General features: G+C 40.2%; 1 protein-coding gene across 21 annotated transcripts in view; it reads left to right on the forward strand.

Annotated features, from left to right (window-relative positions):
* The window catches only part of Kcnma1 (potassium calcium-activated channel subfamily M alpha 1), a 710535-nt gene that overhangs the window by 681628 nt on the left and 6646 nt on the right, over positions 1 to 22261 (forward strand). For 12 of the 21 annotated variants that reach the window (XM_076544633.1, XM_076544634.1, XM_076544639.1 and 9 more), the window contains 3 exons: positions 14633 to 14827; positions 17190 to 17308; positions 19184 to 19408. In XM_076544633.1, coding sequence (XP_076400748.1) covers positions 14633 to 14827; positions 17190 to 17308; positions 19184 to 19408 — 539 coding nt within the window. Of the gene's footprint in view, positions 1 to 14632; positions 14828 to 17189; positions 17309 to 19183; positions 19561 to 21734; positions 21879 to 22261 lie in introns of those variants that run through there. The other 9 variants (XM_076544629.1, XM_076544630.1, XM_076544631.1 and 6 more) reach the window with 3 other exon arrangements.

Genomic DNA, 22261 nt, shown 5'->3' on the forward strand with positions numbered 1-22261 from the left:
TTTCAGATCTCTGCTCTTACTAAAAGACACGTAAGCTGCTTATGGATTTTTTTTTTAGAATTGGAAAATACTATAAGGGTTTTTTTTTAACTAAATTTATAACATTTATGTTTATACACAGACAGTCAATGTGCTCCAGTAGGATCAGATACTGAGAATTTTGAAATGAAGCAGTACACCTGTGCAGGTTAAACAACTGTGAAGCCAGTGATGCAATTGAAACTTCTACATAGTCTAAGGGGCACATGACTGACAGCGTGAGGTGGGGCATATGACAGTATGGAGGCAGGGCGTGCCTGGGTATGAGTTTCAAGGCTAAACATTGATAACATTGCCAGATAATCAGTTCTCAGAAACTGGGATGAGAAATCAAAACGAACTGATTTCTATTAACTGTTTTCAAAGGTCATCCCTGATCTCTTTTGGTACCAAATTGAAGTGTTTGGGATAATGTGGCTTGTGGTATATGGATACCATAGCCTGAAAGCAGCATTTTTTTCTTCTATATTCTAGCCTAGAGTAAAGGGTTCTAGGCACTTAGTACTGTTCCTCATATTCATCAGCATCAGCAGCATTGGTTATTAAGGGCTTGGAACTGAGTGACACACTTTGGTGATACAGTCTGATCTTTCAGTACATAATAAATGAATAAACCAGATTCAAACAGTGCAGTGAGGCACATTAACATGCCTACTGACAGTGCTTTTTCAAGCCATCAATCAAAATCCCAGCCAAATCACTCCAGACCTATTTTCTAGGATGAAAAACCTCCAGTTGAGGTCTGGCTCAACAGACCCAATTAGATGCAGACCTTTTGACAAACTGCTACCTGTGATTTCTTTGTATTCGACTCCAAACTTCATTTATGAAAACTTTAGATCAGTCAAGTACCAAGGCAGTGACCAGGAAGAACTAAAATGAGGTTCCTTTCAAACAGCAGGAACAGAAGTAAGAGTCAAGGCCAGCGTACATCTACAGAAACCACAATACCTGCACAAATCACTCTGGATGTTAGGGATCCCCATTTTCTAGCACTGTTCCCCAAGTTGCCATTTATTCAAGGAATCAACATTCTTGCCTCTCATCACTCAACTCTTCCTGACTTACTACTCTGCTAAAAGAATACTGTTTTGATTATTCATTGGCCTTTTTTGTAATTGATAGGGCTGTGTCAGCCAGTCTTGTGGCTTCATCCAACAGATGGACAACAGAAATTAATGGTGGGAGGAATAATTATCCCTATGGATGTGCACCCCTAAGAGGAAGGGTTCAATTGAGAAATAAACTTTTCAGAATGATCCTAGACTGCCCCCCCACACACACACACCACACACACACCTAAGCATATACAATGAAAAGAAGCCTCTCTGTTTTGGGAGCTGTGTGTGAGTCTTCAGATTTTTTTTCACCCAATTTCACTTCTTCCAAACCCCAATCTCAATTTCATTTCCACCTAGACACCTGGGATAAGAAGATACAACACTGGCTCACTAGCCACACCAGTTTACTCACTAAGGACCCTAAATCTCTCTAGGCTTCATTTCTGTCATCTTTAAAATGGGATAAAAATCACACATGTCCCATAGCTTGTCCACATGAGACTGTGGTCATGGTTATAAAGTGATCATGAAGTATTTAGCATATGACCAGTTCTATAAAGCTGTATTACAGTTATCGTTCTTATTCAGTTCATTTACTGAACACCTACTAAATGACACACATCATTCACCACTCTACAGACTCAGGATAGAGAAGAGAACCATGGACCATGATCTTCTATTGTTTAAATTTTCTTTCTGCTTGGATAATCTAGAGGTGAAAAATGTAGGGGAATAATGAATAATGTCAAATAAGAAAAACAGATTTTAAGCACGTGAAGTAAGTGGGGCAGTGTGGCACAGGGTCATCAAGGAGACCCAAGGCTTCTGGTTCCAATGCACCACCAGCCCTCACTTATGCTTTCCATTGTCTGGGAATCAGTTGAGACCAACTGTTAATTAAGTGTGATGTGAGCAACTCCATGTTTCTTTGTGGTAATTGGATAAGGACAAAGAGATATGAAGGTCTTTCAACAAGCAGGAACATGTTGACAGCAGAGCCGTAGATTTGTTATTTACACACACACACACACACACACACACACACACACACACATACATTCATACATATATATGTGTATGTATGAATGTGTCTGCTTACTCCTTCTCTCTCCTGCACGCATGCAGGCACACATACTCTAGAGATATAAGACTCTGGAGCTATGTGGATAGATGAGTCAGAAGTCTGCAGGAGGGATGAGTCAGTGTTTCATGTCTTATATGAACTGGCCTCAGTGTCAGAAATAATGAGATTTATGTTACCAAGACTGGAGAATGTGCTCCTCTGAATCATGGGTCCACCTGCCTTTCTGTCTATACTGTAACTTCCTGAAGGGCTGAACCCTGGGTGAGCCTTATGTTGAAGGCTGAGCTCTCAGCCCAGGTTAATCCAGCGCCATTCCAGAGATGCCAGCGATTTCCTGCTCATGACTCATCTCTACACTCCATCCAAGAGCCCTCATTTCTTCTTCTCACAAGCAGACAGACAGTCCACAGGCATCGCCAAGGCAGATGGCGTAGCAGCAGTGTTGTGTCTGAGCAGCAAACAGCGGGATGTTGTGCTGGACCCAAGAACACACCCCTTGCTGTTGCACCAGTCAAGGCAGATCCAGGAGAAAATAATTGAAACAGTTCTCACTGCTCGTGAAAGAAAAATACTAAAAATAAAAATCCACACCATGAAAACTAGCAAATATAAAAAATGGCAGATATGACATGGAAAATGACAATTTTAGTGCAATTATAGACGAAAGGCAGAGTGCCATTAAAGTTAAGGCAATGTTATTAAAAGATGTGTTAATTTTCAGTTAAATTTTCTATAAAAGACCAATTAGTTTAAAAGGCTTGACAGCATTAACTGTGAAACATAAGCTCCAGTAATTACACTTAAAAAAAAGTAGAAGAAGGAAGATGAGCGAGTGAGGTGGAACAGCCCAGCACACATTAGGCTAGGTGGTGCTGTGGACTCAACTTTTCCTTCCACAATTTTCTGGTCCTTATTCTAGTCCTTCATGATTTTGCTGTGTGTCCTTACAGGACCCCAGAATCACCCAATGCGAGAGGGCAAGGGAAGCTCACATGTGATTGGAGGCAGCCCTCCTTGTTAGAGATGAGAACACAGGAGGAGAGAGAGGGGACATTTTCTAAATTGGTTGCATTGGGCGTTCTTTTTTATAAGCTATACTTTACTGAGTATTAGTTGCATATGGGAAATTACACACAGTTTCTTGATTAACGCTAGTCTATAAATTTGTGTTTTGCTTCTTTTCTCCTGTTATGTGGATGAGGGGTCCAAGCCATAGAAAGCTTGGGCAACGTTCCCATTGCCGAAACTATTGAGTGCCTAAGAAGGGATTCAGGGCAATACTACAGGGCAGGGTGATATGGTTTAGAGGCAGAGGCACTTGGTGCTAAACATAGTGACCTAAGTTTGATCCCTAGGACTCAAACGAAAGAGAGAACCAGCTACCCCAAGTTTTCTTTGTCCTCCACAGGCACACCACAGCACACCTCCTACACACACATAAATATGATAAAAATTTAAAAACACATAATCAAGAGGTCAGCATGCTCTACTACAAAGAAAGCCTTCCCTGAGACGTGCTAGACCTTGTCTTCACAGTGAAAAGTGGGCCCTGAATTCTTTAGACTGCACAGATGTCCTGATTTCAGGTACCAAATAAATCTCTATACTACTAAAGTGACAGGGGATTAGGCAGGATGTCTGTGGACTAGTCCTTTCAGTCCACAGGTTTCATGAAGGAGACCCTCATAAGGTTCCCAATACAACTGTCATGAACTTGGTGTATAGCGGGGCATGGGATAGTCTTGAGGTGTATAAGAGAGGTGTATAAGAGTGTGCAAGACATGCACTTTATAATCTTACTTCATAGTCTGTAGATCCTCAATGCCAGAGTTTTCATTAATCTACAAAATAGTTGTACATTCTGGCTGCTTTCCCTTCTGCAAGAATAGTTTGATGATTGGCATTTGGGGTCCTAGTGCTTGTTTTGCCCCATGATGCTGAAACACCACCCCCTTCCTCTGCACAAAGCACTGAAACAGTGTTTGATCAAAGATTTCAGAATGGTCAAGCACCTATGAAACCCTGTCTCCTTTCAAGTTGAACCACTCACTCATAGGCAATTTTGAGACACTGTCTTTGAGCTGCATACAAATGCAAGCACTTGCAACCACTCCAAGGTTCAGGAATTATTGAGTGCTCAATAAGTACCAGTGTTTCTGTGTAAATCATTTAATAAAACTATATCCTCCCACATTGACCTTATCTGTGTATTCCAACAGGCAACTCTACCATATTCTTTGTTTAAAATAAACAAACTTCAATTTCATACATAGAAAAGGATAGCCATGTTCCTTTTGGAAAATTTGGGAAGCACAAGAATGTAGAAAAATACTTAATCTATATTCCTAAGTCTGAAGAAAAGTATTTAATATTTTTGTATATGCATATATATGTAGTGTGTGTGTATGTGTATTACTTATAGATAGATGATGACAGACAGACAGATGATAGATAGATGGATAGATAGACAAAGCTTCCAGTTTTAAATCTTGGTTAATTCTTTTTAGTTAATATTGTGTCAAGAGAATTTAGCATGTTATATTTTTTAATGGCATGATTTGCAAAACTTCCATAGGATTTCATAACATTCTTTTCTGGGATATATCACCATCTTTTACTCTATTGTTGAATGCTTTTAAAACATTTTGCTATAATAAGAACTTTGTGTCTTAGCTTTCAGTCACTATAGTGGGTAGATATCTGAAATAGTCAAGTTAGGTAAAGAAACAGTTGATTGAGGCTCATGGTTTGGAGTTTCAGCACATTATGGTACATGGTGAGTAAGACTGCTCACCTCATGGCTCTGAAAGCCTACGACAGAAAGAAGAGACTAAACCCCATTGTCCTCTGTAAGGATGTGCTCTCAGTATCCAGAATACTTCCCTCTACCACCTGGTAAGGGCTCTACTATCTCTCAATGGAACCAAGCCAGGGACGTGTGGAGGATGTTCCAGATAGAGTCTGTAACACCCAGAGTTAAGCATTTTTTTTGTACATGAATCTTGAAACAAGTAGCAATGTGTTTTGAGGGAAAATTACTGGGTTTTGAGCAAATATGAAGTAAAGCTCATGATCATATTTCCTGATTATTTCCCAAGAGCAAGTGTACCCACACACTCCCATTGTGAGTGTTCAAATACCATCTCATATGCTATGGTGCTCTGTGTTGTCATTTTCTCTAGTAGGACCTATAACTATTTTTGTGTATATTTAAATGTATACACTTTAATTTGTAGGTAGTTGTGTAAATATTTATTGTTGTCTCCTGATAACTTCAGTTTTTATCCTTAAAGACATTTTGCTGTATTAAGAACCATCAAAAAGAGATGCATAATTTAGCTCTGTTCTTAATTTAATTTTTTTTCTTTTTTTCTTTTTTCTTTCTTCTTTTTTTTTATTTTGGTTTTTTGAGACAGGGTTTCTCTGTGTAGCTTTGCGCCTTTCCTGGAACTCACTTGGTAGCCCAGGCTGGCCTCGAACTCACAGAGATCTGCCTGCTTCTGCCTCCCAAGTGCTGGGATTAAAGGCGTGCGCCACCAATTTTTAATGATACTTCCTTTCCTTTCTTAGAGTTTAAAATAAATATTTTCACAGTAGAAAATCTATGAAATAAATGGAATGGAAAATTTTCATTTCAAGAATTTATTTTTGCAAAATATAGAAGTATCTGTCAGTTGGGTTATGTGTTTTTAACATGAGTTTTTAATCCTAGTGCTTTTTAGAGTCTACTTAAAATTTTTATCAATCTGTATTCTTACTCTACCATCATTCTCTGAAAGCATATTACTATATGTACAATGTATAGTCTATGAGTGTATCAATGTTTATTCAATCATTATTATACAGCTGGAAGAGATTTCCAGGTAGCCAGTTCTCCCCTCATCCACTTGTGGAGAAATCATCTTTGTCGAGAAATGTGTGATGCTTCCTGGGCTGTATCACTAACCCTATCTGTAAGAATCTGTATGGCCAGGCTTTGAGCCTCTTGAAGAGCTATAGTCTTAGGCACAGCTTCTTGCCTTAGCTGCTGTAGTCCTGAAACAACTAAAGGTATCATGTAAAAAAAAATGAGCATTTCTGGGTCTCAATAAGAGTTAATTAAAAAGAAAAACAGTGACAGTGGCTATATTTGTTAATCCAATCCCATACCTTAATATTTATAAGCACTAAACTATGAATTTGGCATCCCATTCTTGTTGATATAATTTCTAATACTATCTATAGTGATCAGAAAATCTTCAAAGTTTACTGTAATATTTGAGAGGAAAATATCACAATGTTCTTTCCAAAAGTCACTTAGTATAATTGTATCCAGTTGTTGTCTTATAATGTCCATGTGGACCTACAGTTAGGTGCAGATTTCCTTAGTTTACTAGGGAAAATATGACAAATAGCTACATTACATGTTAAAAGACACAGAGCTTGTCTTTTTCCCTAACACTCTGTTTCTCTGCCAAAGATTATTACTGTGGTTTATGCTTTAAAGCAAAAGCAATTATTTCTAAAAGATTTAATTTTAATTATGAGCATGTGTGTGTTATTGTGGGTGGGCATGTGAGTGCAGGTGCCTGTACAGGTGTGGGTGATTGGGATCCAACTTAGACTCTGTGGGAGAGTAGTTAAGTCCTTTTAACCATTGAACAATCCTGCCAGACCCCACAAATCTACCCTTTTGCATGTCCAGTGACTGGTATTACAGTGAGCTTCCAGAATAGTGGTCTTAATTATTTTATATGCCTTGCATAGTATTCTCCTTCTAACTTCTGATTTTGGTGGTGGTGGTGGTGGTGGTGGTGGTGGTGGTGGTGGTGGTGGTGGTGGCATGTTCATCATTGGTATATTTTTTCAAGGCATTATTTTTAGGCTCATCAATTCATTAAATATCTTCTTGGCTATTTCATTGTTTTATGAGTTCATGTTTCATCATGCTTCTCATCTTAAGAAACATAATAAAAAACAACTTAGAGCTTTATTAATTATAACTATTTTGTCTTTAATCTGCTTCTATATTTTCAGGCTTATCCATCATAGTTTTGCATGTCATATTCAAAAATCCCTTAATTTTAAATAGTCACTATTGTAAGCTTCTTTTCCATCTTGATCTACTGATAGACAGTCAATACATTTAGATGCTCCCTTGAAACAATGGTATTTACTATTACTCTGTTACATTTTACCCATAAAACGTTGGAGCTCTTCTGTAAGTGTTAGCTAGTTATCACTATAAACTTAGTATATTTTAGAAATTTCCTTAAAATATATTTTATTGTCTTATTTATTTCATAGGAAAATACTAATTTGGCATTAATTTTGTTTCTTAATAGATCTGAAAATCTTTATCATTTTATAAACTCTTTAGTTCATTATGTTCAGTTATACATATAACACTATCTGTAATCCTACATTATGATTATAGTTTTTACTTGATTCTGTAATTACCTTTTGTCATCCATCTTTTGGTTTATAGATTAAAATTTAAATGCTTATTATGTCTAGTGATGCTTAAATTTGTGAATACTCAGTTCTGATTTTAGCTCTAGTTAGTGTTTAATGGCCCCCTCTATAAATATACTCAACACCTGTATTTTAAGTATCATTATCTAGGAAACTCTAGCATCTCTTTGTTTTTCCCTTATACAATCCATTTTAATGTCATAATTTCCTTTCTCCATCCTCCTATCGCATTTTTCTGACTTTAAAATCCATTCTAATGCTATTGTACTAATAGATGATTTTATGTCATTATTTTTTTTTCAGAATTAATTTTGACATTTGCACCCAGTTTTTAAGTAATAAGTATGACAGCCTTTTACGTGTGCATATTTGCACATGTGTGTGTGTGTATCCTTGCCTGTAAGGGAGGCTAACAGTCAACATCATTTGTCTTCTATTACTTTTCACTATATTTTTGAGACAGACTCTCACTCTGAACCTGGACCTCAAGGATTCCAAAGATTGGCTGGCCCGTGAGCTCCTAAAACGTGTTTCTGTCTCCCCAGTACTAGGATTAGAGCATGCTCCACCACACTTGGCTTCTTCTGTGGGTGTTGGGGATCTGAACTCAAATCCTCAAGCTTGTATGGCAGATACCTTGACTGAGCTGTCTCTCCAGTCTTCATAAACGTCACCAGTATTTTAAAACCAATTTGGCTCCTGTTAAGGGAAAAAATTAAATTATATTTAAGAAAGCTAGTTTTTGATTCTGAGTATCTTTTTGTTGTTGTTGTTGTTTGTTTGTTTGTTTGTTTGTTTTTGTTTTTGAGACAGGGTTTCTCTGTGTAGTTTTGCGCCTTTCCTGGAACTAACTTTGTAGACCAGGCTGGCCTCCAACTCACAGAGATCTACCTGGCTCTGCCTCCCAAGTGCTGGGATTAAAGGTGTGCGCCACCGCCGCCGCCACCACCACCACCACCACCACCCACCTTGATTCGGAGTATCTTTTAAAGATGAAATGAACAGCAGGTTGGAGAGATGGCTCAACATTTAAGAGTTGTATACTGCTTTTGCAGAGGACCTAATTTCGGGTCCTAGCACCCTGATTGGGTAGCTCAAAACTGCCTGTAACTCCAGCCCCAGGGGGTGTGACACCCTCTTATGACCTCTGCAGGTACCTATACTCATTGCATATTCCTGAAACATAATTTAAAATAAAATAATATTTGAAAATGAAGTGAATAAATTCTTCAGTACCCAAGGATCCAGAATCATTCCTATTGTTTCCACAAATTAGATGGACAATTTCATGGCCTATAAAATTCTTGGAACAAAGGTTTTGTTTCACACTTAGTTGACATGCCTCTAATGTTCGTTATGGGAGCCTGAGTCTCCTTAATTTTATACTTTTGTTCTTAGGAGTGTTGCAGGCTACTGTCCTTCACCATTTTATAATTTAACTTCAAATAGTCACCTGGCACAGGACCTGGTACTGATCTTGTTTGTTTGGTGGGGCCCCCGGTGTATTTCTTAGGCTCACATTCCCTATCAGGACAGGTTGCTCTTATTTGAAGTGCCTTCTTGTCTTAGCTTCTTGAATTCTGATCACTCCTTAACATGTGGACACTGCTGTTTATCATGTTGATCTCTGTCTTCAGTGTTTATCAGTTTTCTATTTTTTTGCTGTTGTTTTTAAGAACAGTAAAACATGTATTCTTCATCACTGACCGTGTGTGTGTGTGTGTGTGTGTGTGTGTGTGTCCACGTGTGTGTGTGTGTTCTTATGTGCACATGTACATGTATGCATGTGTATGTACTTACACAGTTTTCAGTTTTACAGCTTCTACTCCACATATGGAAATTTAGCCATTATAAACATAATTATCTCTTAACCACGTAATTATCTTTTAACCAGTTCTTTTAAGAAATGTCTTATTGGAATATTAATAGACCATAAAATTCACCCAAGTATACAATTTTATGGGTTTTTTAAGCATATGTAAACATCTCCAAGGACCCTTTAAGAACATTCTCATAACTTCCAGGAGAAATGCATCCTCATTTTCCTTACTACTTCAGCTGCTCAGCCCTGAACATCCACTGATATTTGTCCCTATCTCTCTAGAGCTGCCTTTTCTGGGTGTTTCATAGAAGTGGAATCTCTTTTGTTTTTATGGCTCATCCATGTTGTAGCATTTGCTTTATTTCTTTTCATGCACAAATAATGTGGGCTCCATGGTTCTAACATTTTGTGATGCATCCATTAAGGGATTGCTGTTTGTTTCTAGCTCTTTTGGCTGTGGCACCTGATGCTGTTAGAATCTCTCTGCATGAGGTTTTGTTGTGATGTGTCTTTCATTTCCCTGGGGTATAGTTAAGTAGAGTTGTTGGGTCCTATGGTAACTCAGACATGACTCACTTAGAGAACTTCTGGACTGCTTTCCAATGATTGGAGCACTTACAGTTCAACTGGAAGTTTGTAAGGGCTCCAGTTTCTCCACATTCTCATCAGTTCTTGCTATTTATCTGTCACTTGGTTTATCATAACCCTCTCAGTGGGTAAAGATGAGCTCTCCTTAAGATTTGGACTAGTGTGGCCTTCATGACTGCTGATGGCAGGCTTCCTTGTGTCTCTTGGTGACTTATCTATATTTGGACTTGGGTTGCCCTCATGACTACTGATGGCAGACCTCCTTGTGTCTCTTGATGACTTACCTACCTGGTTTTGAGGCAATGTTTATTCAAGCCTCATCCTTTTTCTATTTTTCAAATTTATTGCCTTTTGGTTGTTGTGTTCTTGGAGGATTTTAAACAGTGGATATTACACCCTTACAAGATACATTTTTTCTCAAATATTTTCTCTAATTCTACAGAGAATTTTTACTTTTTACAGTGTCTTCCAATGCATAGTTTAAAAATATTACAAGATATAAATGATTGTTTTCTTGTGTACCCTATGATTTTGATGTCTTATCTAAGATAATTATCAATGTGAAGTTTTGAGGATTTGCCACTATTATTTCTCCTTAGCACTCTATCCTTTAGCTGTAACATTTGGGTCTTTGATTCATGTTGTTTTATATATAGTGTGAGGAGTAGGTCCAACATCTTCTTCTGCTTGTTGATGCTCAGTTGTTGTAACTGTTTATTTGATAGACTATTCTGTCTTTTATAAAGCTTCTTGATACCCTCATCAAAAGTCAGTTAACAGCAGCTCTACGAGTTTATTTCTAGATGCTCAATTCTATTCCACTGGCCAGTCATCATGCCACTGTTTGTAGTATATGCTGAAATCAGGGGTTGGGCCCCTCCAATTTGGTTTCTAGTTGCTTTTTATATGCTTGATATAACATTTTATGTTTCATGCAATTACATGTGAAATTCGATAGGAATGTTTATAATCTGTATAATGTTTAAGGGTTTTGTTATTTTAATATTATCTTCCAATCCATGAACATGGGATATCTTTCTATTTATTTAGAGTTTATTCCTATTTTTTGTAATGTTGTAGCTTTCACAGCCTTTGAACTCCTTGAATAAATTTCTTCTTAAGCATTTTATTATTGTCAATGTTGTTAAAAGTAGAGTTTCTTAAGTTTTTCTTGGTCACATAGGGAAAAGTTTGGGTTTCTTGCATGTTGTTTTTGTACTCTGAAATCTTACTGAACTCTTATTACCTATGACCATTTAAGTGGGTTCCTTGGGGTTTTCTTTTATACAATGCCAGGCCGCTTGTGAGTGGAGATAATCTTCTTTCTTTTCCAATATGAATATCTTTTATTTCTTTCTAACTGACTAGAACTTCCAACACAATTTAAGATAGAAGCTATGAAAATTAACCTTTTTTAATCCTGATCACATGGAGAAAGCATCTGATCTTTTTTCCTAAAATATGAATTAACTGTTGAATTTTTCCAGTATGCTCCTTATTTAGTTTTTGTTCTCATTTGACAGTTTCACCCATTTATACATAATGAGTTTTAGTCACTTTTACTCCCTTCTTATCCTTTCTCTGTCCCTCTGAATCCCTTTGTTTCAGTAAGTCTCCTTTCTACTTTCCCATGCTCATCTTGTATGTGGTCCACTGAGTTTAATTAGCGATTTTTGCACGATCGTGGGTGGTAGGATGCTTACAGGGGCAAGGAAACTTGCCAGTGGCCACACCACTGAAGAAAAATAGCCTTTCCAGAAGCTTTTAGTTGCCAACAGTTCCTCAAGCGGGGGTGGGCCCCCCTGGCTCTTCCCCTATTCATGATGAAATAGTAGTTGGCCCAATTTTGTGCAGGTCTTGGGAGATGACTACAACTGTAGTTAATAAGTGCATTGGCCATGGCATATCCAGAAGGCCTCTTATGGGGTGCATTTCCCCATCTTCTGGCTTATGCTTTTCCTGCCCTTCCTTATGTAATATTCCCCGAGCCTTGGAGAGGGTGTTAAAGCCATTCCAGTTGGGGTCGATCACTCTACTGTCATTTAATCTGTGCACTTTGGCCAGTTAGATCTTCTAGTGACTACTTATCCAGTCAAAAACAGATTCTTTTGCATTTATCTTGAAAACTATTTCATTTTGAAAGAAAGAAAATGTCCCTCATTTCTCTAGATTTGGGCAGGGAGTATTCAGTGGTTCAGCCAATGGGGTTGTGAATGTTTGCCGTCTACTTACCTGCTGTTAGCATAATGACCCAGCCATTGGTCTAGAATGGTAATTGGAGCACAAAGGTACTTGTCAGTTCTCTGTCCAGGTCTCCCTCATTTAATGTGGTAGACAGGACTGGATGGGATCTCTGACCATAGGGAAAACATTGGGAAATGTTTGTGTGTCTTTGATCAATGTAACAAGTTTCCAGGATGTAGTTCACAGGACCTTCACTGTGTTCTTACTTAGTCTAGAAGAGCATTTCTCAATGTGTGAGTCATAACCCCTTTGGGGTCAAATGTCCCTTTCACAAGGGTCACATCAGATATCCTACATATCTTATGATTCATAACAGTAACAAAATTACAGTCATGAAGTGGCAGCAAGAATAATTTGATGGTCACTACAGCATGAGGAACTGTATTAAAGGGTCACAGAATTAGCAAGGTTGAGAACCACTGCTCTGGAGGGAACTTGGGCAATGAGGCTGACTGAGAGATGAGAGGTTCCAGGATGAAGGGCAATAATGGCCTTCCACCTTCTAGGACAAAAATAAACAGGAAAGAGAACAATCAAAGGATGTTTGGATATGAGAGTGACTGTCGCCCACCATCCACAACAGTCCTTTCCCTCATGTCTCTGGGTTCAGGTCAAACATATTTACCAGCACGTCCTGGACCCTGAGTTTCTTCTCAGTCCCTCGGGTATTGAGAATCAGGGATCCCATAGCTGCTCTGCTATTCCGATTTATAGGTGATAATTAACACTGCGACCAAAAATGTTTTATCACTTTCAAAGGTGCTGACTTCACCTTTCAAACTTCTGGAAGGTGAACTCAGCATGAAACCTCAGCACGACTTGAGCCCCCTTAGCCATCCCACACTCCCTTGGGTGTCCGCAGGTCTGCTTGTCTACCCCAGGGAACAGCTGAACTCTTGAGCATCAATTCTCAGCAGGGTGGCCTGTGTATAACTTTCCCAGCATTCTTTGCAGTCGGAATCCTATGTGCTCTTTGGTTGGGTGTTTCTATAAGGGACATGAAAACTGGGCCCTCCCCCAGCATCTTCTTAACTTAGAAGCCCATGTAGAATTCTTGGCTTATACACTTGACCTTAACAACCATTCTGATTTTAATGTCTTTAAACACCGACGCCCAGGGATGACACAGAGCTAGTGACAGAATAGGATGAGGACCCAACCATGTCTGTTTTGTTCCCCGTTATGCACTGCCAGGTAAACTCAAGGAAGTCACAAGTAGGAATGCATCTGTCGCCTGGTGTGGTGGCATGAGCCTTTAATCCCAGCACTCAGGAGGCAGAGGCAGGCAGATCCCTATGAGTTCAGGTTCGGCCTGATCTACAGACTGAGTTCTAGGACAGGCTCCAAAGCTACACAGAGAAACCCTGTCTCAAAAAACCAAAAACCAAAACCAAACAAACAAACAAACAAAAAAGGATGCACCTGTCCTTTCTAGCCCACCCCAGAGGTACATAAATGACCCAAAGCCACATCCAAGATTGGGTTTGTTTTTATTTGGATGCCTTGACTCTCCTCATGCAAGAAAATGGAACATACCACCTTTAACTGATATTTTCTCAAATTGGGCCGGGTAACAAATGTCATTTTAAGGTCTTTTCTTAGATATTCTATTAATTTTTAAAGCCGCCATTGCCTTCTTCCGGACGTTCCATGAGGGAGAGAAATGGACATGTAAGGGGAAAAGTTCTTTACATCAGCTATATTCACCTCAGACAGCTGAGGTTATTTGCAAAAACCATGACAGACACATCAGGACACACAGCTCATAGATTTATCCAGCTGTTATCCTGGCGATGACTTCTGGGTCCAGCCATTATCACAGTCTATAATAAATTGTTGCGTGTGTGGCATGCAAGATTCTCTTGGCATCTAATTCCAGACAGAAAGAAGTTGTGCCATTTGTGGGTGGCCTCCTATCATATGGATGACAGGCTCTCAGTGGTCACCCTCCTTTGGGTAGCAGCCCAGGCATGCTGCCTTTTATTGTGTCCCTAGTGTCAGGGTTGACAGTTTTTAAACTTACAGAGGCAAGGCAGTATTTGCATATCTACTAACACCAGTGTTTCAGGCATTAGCCTTTTAAGAAGAATCCTCTGAATTGTTTTTATTTATTTTTTTTTCCTTTTCTTAGAGTCAGGATCCCATAGTGGAACCAGGCAGGAGAGAAAAGAACAGAATAATTGGAGGCTGTTGTCTTTTCTCTTCCCACAGAAAATTATTTGAAGAGACAGGCCAGAACTTTACATGGGAGACACCAAGAAAAGTTGTACTTTGGATGTTAGCTGTGGTGACTATGGGTTGTTTGCTTAAGAATGCTTCTCCTGTACCTTCTTTCCACAGACATACTTCAATGACAATATCCTCACCCTGATCCGGACCCTGGTGACAGGAGGAGCCACGCCAGAGCTTGAGGCTCTGATTGCTGAGGAGAATGCACTTCGAGGGGGCTACAGCACTCCCCAGACACTGGCCAACAGGGACCGTTGCCGCGTGGCTCAGTTAGCCCTGTTGGATGGGCCCTTTGCAGACTTAGGGGTGAGTGTACCACGCAGACGATTCCTGAGCACAGTGTTGGTAGCAAGCCTGATATGAATAAACTGTGTCAAACGGTGACATCTAGGCATCTATTTTTCTCTCATCCAGTCTATTTACTATTTACTAAATAGACTATTACTTTATTTAGTAGTAGCCTAAAAACATGGAATTTATGGGGCCCTATTTACCAGGCCCCATACTTTATTCATGCAAATCCTTCTACCAAATTGTTGATGTCTTTCTCCCAGGCAACTGAGGCATAGGGAATTTGCACTAAGGCATACTGGCTTTGGAACTATGGGTCTCTCCTCCATTGCTGCCTTCCTCAAGTATTTTCTTCCCAGAGATGAAAGGGGTAGCTGCCAACACATAGCTAAGTTTAGGAAACATTTTCTCGGGGGCCTTATATCTTGGAGATACTCCACTTCGACTCTATCTGAACATGAGGATGCTAGGCCCCAAACTCTGCTACCAGAGTTTTTGTATCTATATACTGTTAACACAAAGTTACAGCTCACATCTTAAAAGGGAATACGAGATAGTGTATTCTGGAGCACTTTTGAGGGATCATGACTCAGGAACACAGATTTAGTTTGTGCTGAATTCCTTGTTCCCACCCGGAAGTATTTTCATGAAGTTGTATAGTTTTACTCAACAAAGAAAGTTGTAAATCAAGGCAACTTTAAAATACATTGGTGGGTCCATCAGAGGCAGATACAAGAAGATGGCAGAAGCTTTCCGATAGCCCAAGAAGTTCTCTGATGATATTCATAGCTTTGGGGTTAGTGGAAGCTAGTGGTCTGCTGAGTTAATCAATTCCAAAAGGTTTCTATTAGCTACAAGATGTTAGTTCTGACGGAGAGGTGGGCAGGGGATGGCTGTTCTAGAGGGGTAGAACTAGCCCAAGATAAGGTCATTAGCTTCTGGACCTGCAGCTTTCTAATCTTGCCATAGTACTGCAGTTCTCATCATCAGTATCTATCTATATAGCTTCTTTTCATCCAAGCTCAGTTGGTTTGAAGCATCAAGGCTGATGTGTGTGTGTGTGCAAAATCGCTGGCCAGAATGACAGGATCTCAGTTAGTACCTTTCTGTGCCTTGAGGTCTCTAATTCAAAACTTTGGTCTGGGGATTTCTGAGTCTGGATCCACTCACACTTCCCTAGGCCTCCTTTAATGAGGGGGACCAGAGCTTCCCTTTGGGGTCTCTGGACTCATTGCTCTGTACTCTGTACTGTGTCAGACACTTTGGAAAAGGTATGTCATTTTGACCGTTATTCCAAATTCACCTGCATAGATGTGTTTAAGGGGTGGAACCATGAGCCTTGGGGATGCACATACCTATTGCACACGAATAATAATATTGCCCAGAATGTCCCATCATGGAAAAGGTCTTGTTTTGTAACACATCAAATGGCTACTTGTGGACCAGGACCTATATTTGACTGGAGCTGTTTTGAAAGTCAGCTTCCATAATCAGTGACTCTTATCCTTATTACTTCCTTGCTAATACACTTGAATCAGATTAATATTTTCAATAATGGACAAATATGGGACCATTTGTTGTCTAATATGCCCATTGTGGGAATTCCAGTGATAGTAAAGACAAATACATTCCTGCGGTTCCTAATAAATCTACTCAGCCGTGTTGTTCTGTATAATACAGTCTGCTTGGAGACACATATCTGCATGAAGCCCAGAATTTTCTCTGCATTTGCAAACAATCGTGTTGTTTCACCTGCTGAGTTAAGTCCCAGAACTTAGGGTGGTTGTGAACTGATTAGTACAGTGAGTCCCAGGTATCTCCCCTGCAGACTCCCAAATGCTCTTCCCCTTAGACATCTCTGAGGTCTGCAAATTGCGCTTTTCACACTGTCCTTATCTGAAAGATAAGGGTCACCATAGGGCTTGAGGGGGGGGCCTTTTATTCTTGCAGTGATTTTCATTATCACTTGGGCAGTTTTGACAACACAGTCCCATCACAGTGGACACAGCTGAGCTGGGAGGGGGTGTGATAGAATCCTTGCTTTGCAGAGTTCCTTTCTTCCCTCTAGCTGTACAACTGAGACCTTCTGTGTCACATCCCTACTTCAGGCGAAGGAAGACAGAGCCAGTTGGAGCTATAGACACAACTGTGTGGACACGGGAGGAAGCCCTGTGGTTGTCAGGGCTAAAGTCAAACATACTGGGTCCAGGCTGTTAGCCCTGCTGATGTCCTCAGCCACAGTCTCTTGGCATAGATCCTCCAACCCCAGAGACAAGAAAACAAGCTTTTAAGAAAAGCCCCCCCCACACACACACACACTTTGATTCCCAGGCAAATAAAAACTGATGTTTCTCTTGGTTCCTTTGTTGTCTCCCAGGATGGTGGTTGTTATGGTGATCTGTTCTGCAAAGCTCTGAAAACGTATAATATGCTTTGTTTTGGAATTTACCGGCTGAGAGATGCCCACCTCAGCACCCCCAGCCAGTGTACAAAAAGGTGAGTGTGCCTTCCCTACTCTGCCATCTCATCCGAAGGCAATGGCATCGATGCCCTCCCTTGTATCCTGTAGGCACAGGTCTCTGTGCATGCTTTCGACACACGCCCACATGAAATCTGACACTGAGCCGAGGAGTTATGAGAATGATTTCTTTTCTAAAAATTACTAAAAATGAATGTGAAGCCATTGAGGGAAGAATTTGTGTTTTGGAAAGTAGCACCTTGACCCCGTTACAAAAGTCAGAATCCCAAGCTTTGTTTCCTCCAATCACTTCCTTGGTCCCTAATGTGGAGATGCTTCACATTGATGATATTTTTTGCTTCATATAGTTTGTATTGACTCACTTTCTTTTGTATATTTAATTTTAAGAAACTTTTATATTGTCACCTTAAACAAAACTATATGACAGTTTGGGGATGCTAGTTGTGTTTTTCCTTACAGCCTTAATATAAACTCATAGCAGACAAACATTAATCCTAGAATTACCCAAATCCAGGAGTTTGTGCCAGAGAGTAAAAATACTCTCAGATCTGTATATTACAATCGTTAAGAGGATTAAAAAATATATGTACTGGGAGCTGGAGAGATGGTTCAGCAGTTAAAAAGCACTGTCTGTTCTCCCAAAGGACCCAGGTTCAATTCTCAGCACCACATGGTAACTCACAACTGTCTGTAACTCTAGTTCCAGAGGATCTAACACCCACACACAGACATACACGCAGGCAAAACACCAACGCACACAAAATAAAAATAAATTATTTAAAAAATACTGTGATTAGAGTAATTTCCATAGTGTTTAGGAAAAAAATACATATACTTTTAAAAAATTATATGACAATGTTTATATAATACTTAATAGCTGAAAATTACAGTACATGGCTAGAGTTAAAAATTGTTACAGACAAATGCCTAGTGTGGTGGTCTGCACTCCTTTAATCCCAGCAGAGGCAGAGGCAGGCAAATCTCAAGGTCAGCCTGATCTACAGAGCAAGTTCCAGGATGGCCAGGGCTACACAGAGAAACCCTGTCTCAAAAACAAAACAAAACAAAACAAAACAAACAAAAACAAAATGTGAAGACTAATGTGTTCCTACATGGCAGTGATTATGACATTCACCTACAGAGCTTCTCAAGGCCAAATTACTGAGCCCCACCTGAGGCTTGTCAGTCAGTAGATCAGGGGGAGGTTACTTAAACTTTTCCCTTTTGTTTTTAGTTGGTTCATTTTCCTTCCTCCCTTCCTTTCTTCCGTCTTTTCAGTGCTACCGATTACATCCAGGGCCTCTTGCATGCAAGGCAAGTGTTCTGCCATTGAGCTCTCTCCCAGGTCTTCAATCTGCATTTTTTTCCTAGTCTCCTGGGAACCTCAGACCCATTGTTGCAGAGGCAACATGGTGATCACTGAAGCCATCTAGAGAAAGCTTGATCTAATAGGGAGAAATCGGGTCAAGCTCTTGTAACCAGGGCACTGTTGTTGATGAGGTATTAGGCATGACGAACAGAGACCCTGTGGTGTGTGTCTATGACGGTCAGGGCATTTTGGTATGGAAGTGACAGCGCAGTTGGGTGACTGTCATGAGCTTGACCTGTGTACAGAAAAATGCATATGGTTCACATGAATTACGATGTGGCATTTTCATTACCAGCGCCAACTTGGCATCTTTGCCTGGGCTTCTGGCTGCCTTGTTGAGCTAAACATGATGGTTTCCTTTCATTTGGAAGAGAATGCGAGGCTACTGGATGGAGTACATCAACCAGGTCCTCAGACAGACTGAAGCAGCCAGGCAATTAGTTCTTTTTGGCTCAGGGAGAGTTGAGTCCTGCGCCTGCTCCACCTGTGACCAGCCTGTGACACCTTTGCTTGCTCTGTCTAGGTATGTCATCACCAATCCCCCCTACGAGTTCGAGCTCGTCCCGACAGACCTGATCTTCTGTCTGATGCAGTTTGACCACAACGCTGGCCAGTCCCGGGCCAGCCTGTCTCATTCCTCCCACTCCTCCCAGTCCTCCAGTAAGAAGAGCTCCTCTGTCCACTCCATCCCGTCTACAGCAAATCGGCCGAACCGGCCCAAGTCCAGGGAGTCTCGCGACAAACAGAAGTACGTTCAGGAAGAGCGGCTTTGATATGTGTATCCACCGGCACCGTGTGTGAAACCGTATCTGCTTCTCATTTCCCCAGTTGGTATTCCAACAGAGTAACTCTCCTGTTCCCTGTAGTCTCCTCTTTTTTTTTTTCTTTCTTTCTTTCCTTTTTTTTTTTTTTACACATTTTGCATATGTATGATAGTGTGCATGTGGCTGTCATTTTTATTTCACCACCATAAAACCCTGGAACACAACAGCAAATAAGCGGACGGACCAAAAGTTATTTATGAATCTAGGGGGGAAATACACCAAAGGCATCCTCCAGACATAAATAGCTCACTTCAGGAATGAGTTCACAGATTAGAAGGGAGCACCTGTGATCTGTGTCAGTTAGGCAAAGCAGGTTGTTTTTTTTTTTTTTTTTTTTTTTCCTTTTCTGATTTATCCAGATCATCAGAATGCTTTGGGTTTTGATTTTTTTTGTTTTGTTTTGTTTTGTTATTTCTTTTTTCTCTCTTTTTATACACACACACAGTAAGTTAGCACATGATCATTCAAAACGAGCAACCAAACGCAATGAAAATGCATTGATCGTTTCCAGTCTGGGCTGAAGTAAAGCAAAACATTTGAAAAGCTTTCAAAGTGTGCACAGAAGATGATTAAGTACCTGCTTGTTTCGAGAAAGCATCAGAGATTTTTTTTTTTTTTTTTTTTTTTTTACTTATTCACCAAAGCCTTTTTGTCTCAGAGCTAGCTTCTTTCCAGTGAAGGTTTCTAACTTTAATGCAAAGAGATAACCAGGTTTCCACTCCTGGATGTATCAAATCCTAGTCATTTCATTGACCTGAAAAGGGGTTTGGTTGCATATTAAATTGTTATTCTGTCTCCTTGTGCTGCCGTAGGGATCGCCAGTTTTTTTTCTTTCACTTTTGACATTTGGGATGAAAAGCCATATGTATCATAAATATCAGATGTAAGTCATTAAGAACTGCCTTCCTGGGACTTTTACATCTTTTAAAAGGTGAATCACTTACCTTATGTACAGAATAAATAACGCTCAGAAAAGAGCAAGTATTTTTCCATGCATTCTCAGGGGACCTTTTTACTCCCCTTTGTTTGACTAACGAGGGCCCCTAGGCCAGGTAGAATTCGGGCTGGGGCAGTGGCGAGTGAGAGGGAGAAAGACCCAGTGGCAGATAACAGTTTTTGTAGGCGCTGGCAATGCTAGATAAATCAGGATGGAGGAGGATAGAACCGCAGTTGGTTAACTCAACAAAGACAAAAGCTAGCGACCACATTGAAATTGCTGGCACAGCTGTATGATGCTCTGTCGCAAAGCAGAGGCTGGCAGGAGAAGTTCAGCACAGGCAAGCTCCTTAACATACAGCCAGTTCACATAGGTGAGCGAGTGACGGGAGAGCGAGCTTCTCCGTGTCCTGTCAAGATGCGAAGGAGAAGGCTGCCACAGGGAGCCAAGCACATTTCAGTAGTTATTTTTTGTCTTTTGTTTTCTTCCTTCTTTCTTTCTTTCCTTTTTAACTGTTAGTCAACAAGGGAGGGAAGGTAGACTGATCTCTTTTTCCCAATTTGCAATTATCAGATGTTTTATGCATGCACATTACATTTTAGGGACATAGGAGTTCTGAGGAATTGGCCAACTTTACCATCACCAAATTCTGGTATGGGTAGACTAGCCTTGGGTGCATACGAACCTATTTGAGATGTTTACTTAGAAAGCCAATGGATAGAATAAGGGGTAGGAAGGAGGGGGGGAAATTTGTCACAGCTGTAGCATCTCTTTTTAAAAAGGTGTTTTTATGGTGATTGTTTTGGGTTTAGATTTTGAATCCCCTGTCCCCTCCGGCATGATGGTTTTGGAGATTTGCTTGCTGTGTGATTGACAAGCACTTTTACTGACAAATATAGTGAGGCTCGGTCAGAACCTCTACCTCTTCCCACACCAAAGACAGGGGCAGTGCAGTACTCCAACCAGCAATGGGTGGGGAGTCATTGTATACGTGTAAATTCAAAAGTCCTGTGAGTGGAAGTATTTTTTTTTCAAATTATTTTTGTCCTTATGTATTTTGATTTATATATGACATGTATCTATCTCTTTATATATAACTATATATATATAAGACTATATATATAACTATATATACATATCCCCTAGTTTTGGATCATGAGAGATCTTCATGCATTTCTTTGCAAAGGAGGTTATGAAGTTATGCCCTCAGAAACATTTATAACTATAAGAATGTGCCAGTTAAAGTGCTCGACAGGAGATATGACAGTTTCAAAGCATTGTAAAACTCACATAGCTTACTTCTCTCTCTAAAGTGCAACAAGGATGACTAGAATGGGCCAAGGTATGACAATTAATGGTTCTGCATGACCTAGCCACTGCTGGGGGTTTTCTTCTATAACGTTGTCCTTGTGAAACTTTTGTGGAATTAAAAAAAAAAAAAGGAGTTACAAATTTTATTCTGTTATTGGTTTGTTTATTTTTATTTCTATTGTTCTGTTTGTGGTTCCATTTATTTTGTTTTGCTTCTCCCCCCTCCCCTCGCCTTCCCTTCCCCCCCTACCTTTCTCCCTTCCTTCTTCTTTTTCTTCCTCCACTTTCTCAATTGCTCAGCGCAATGAGGCCGTGCTGCTGCTATGGCTAGACCCCTTAGAGTTTGTTTTGGTGTTCTTGGGTTTGGGGGGTTGGGGAGTCTGGGGGTAACTTCTCTCCATCCAGCTTGCCTTCAAATCTGCACGTGGCCTCCCTGCCCACCTTGGTACCTTGCCCCAAGTCCAAAAGCATTTTCCCATTGAGAAACCCAGCTTCCTCCACTTCCCCCATCACCACCACCACCACCGCC

Source organism: Peromyscus maniculatus, chromosome 9, assembly GCF_049852395.1.
Source record: "Peromyscus maniculatus bairdii isolate BWxNUB_F1_BW_parent chromosome 9, HU_Pman_BW_mat_3.1, whole genome shotgun sequence".
In the NCBI taxonomy this organism is placed as follows: domain Eukaryota; kingdom Metazoa; phylum Chordata; class Mammalia; order Rodentia; family Cricetidae; genus Peromyscus; species Peromyscus maniculatus.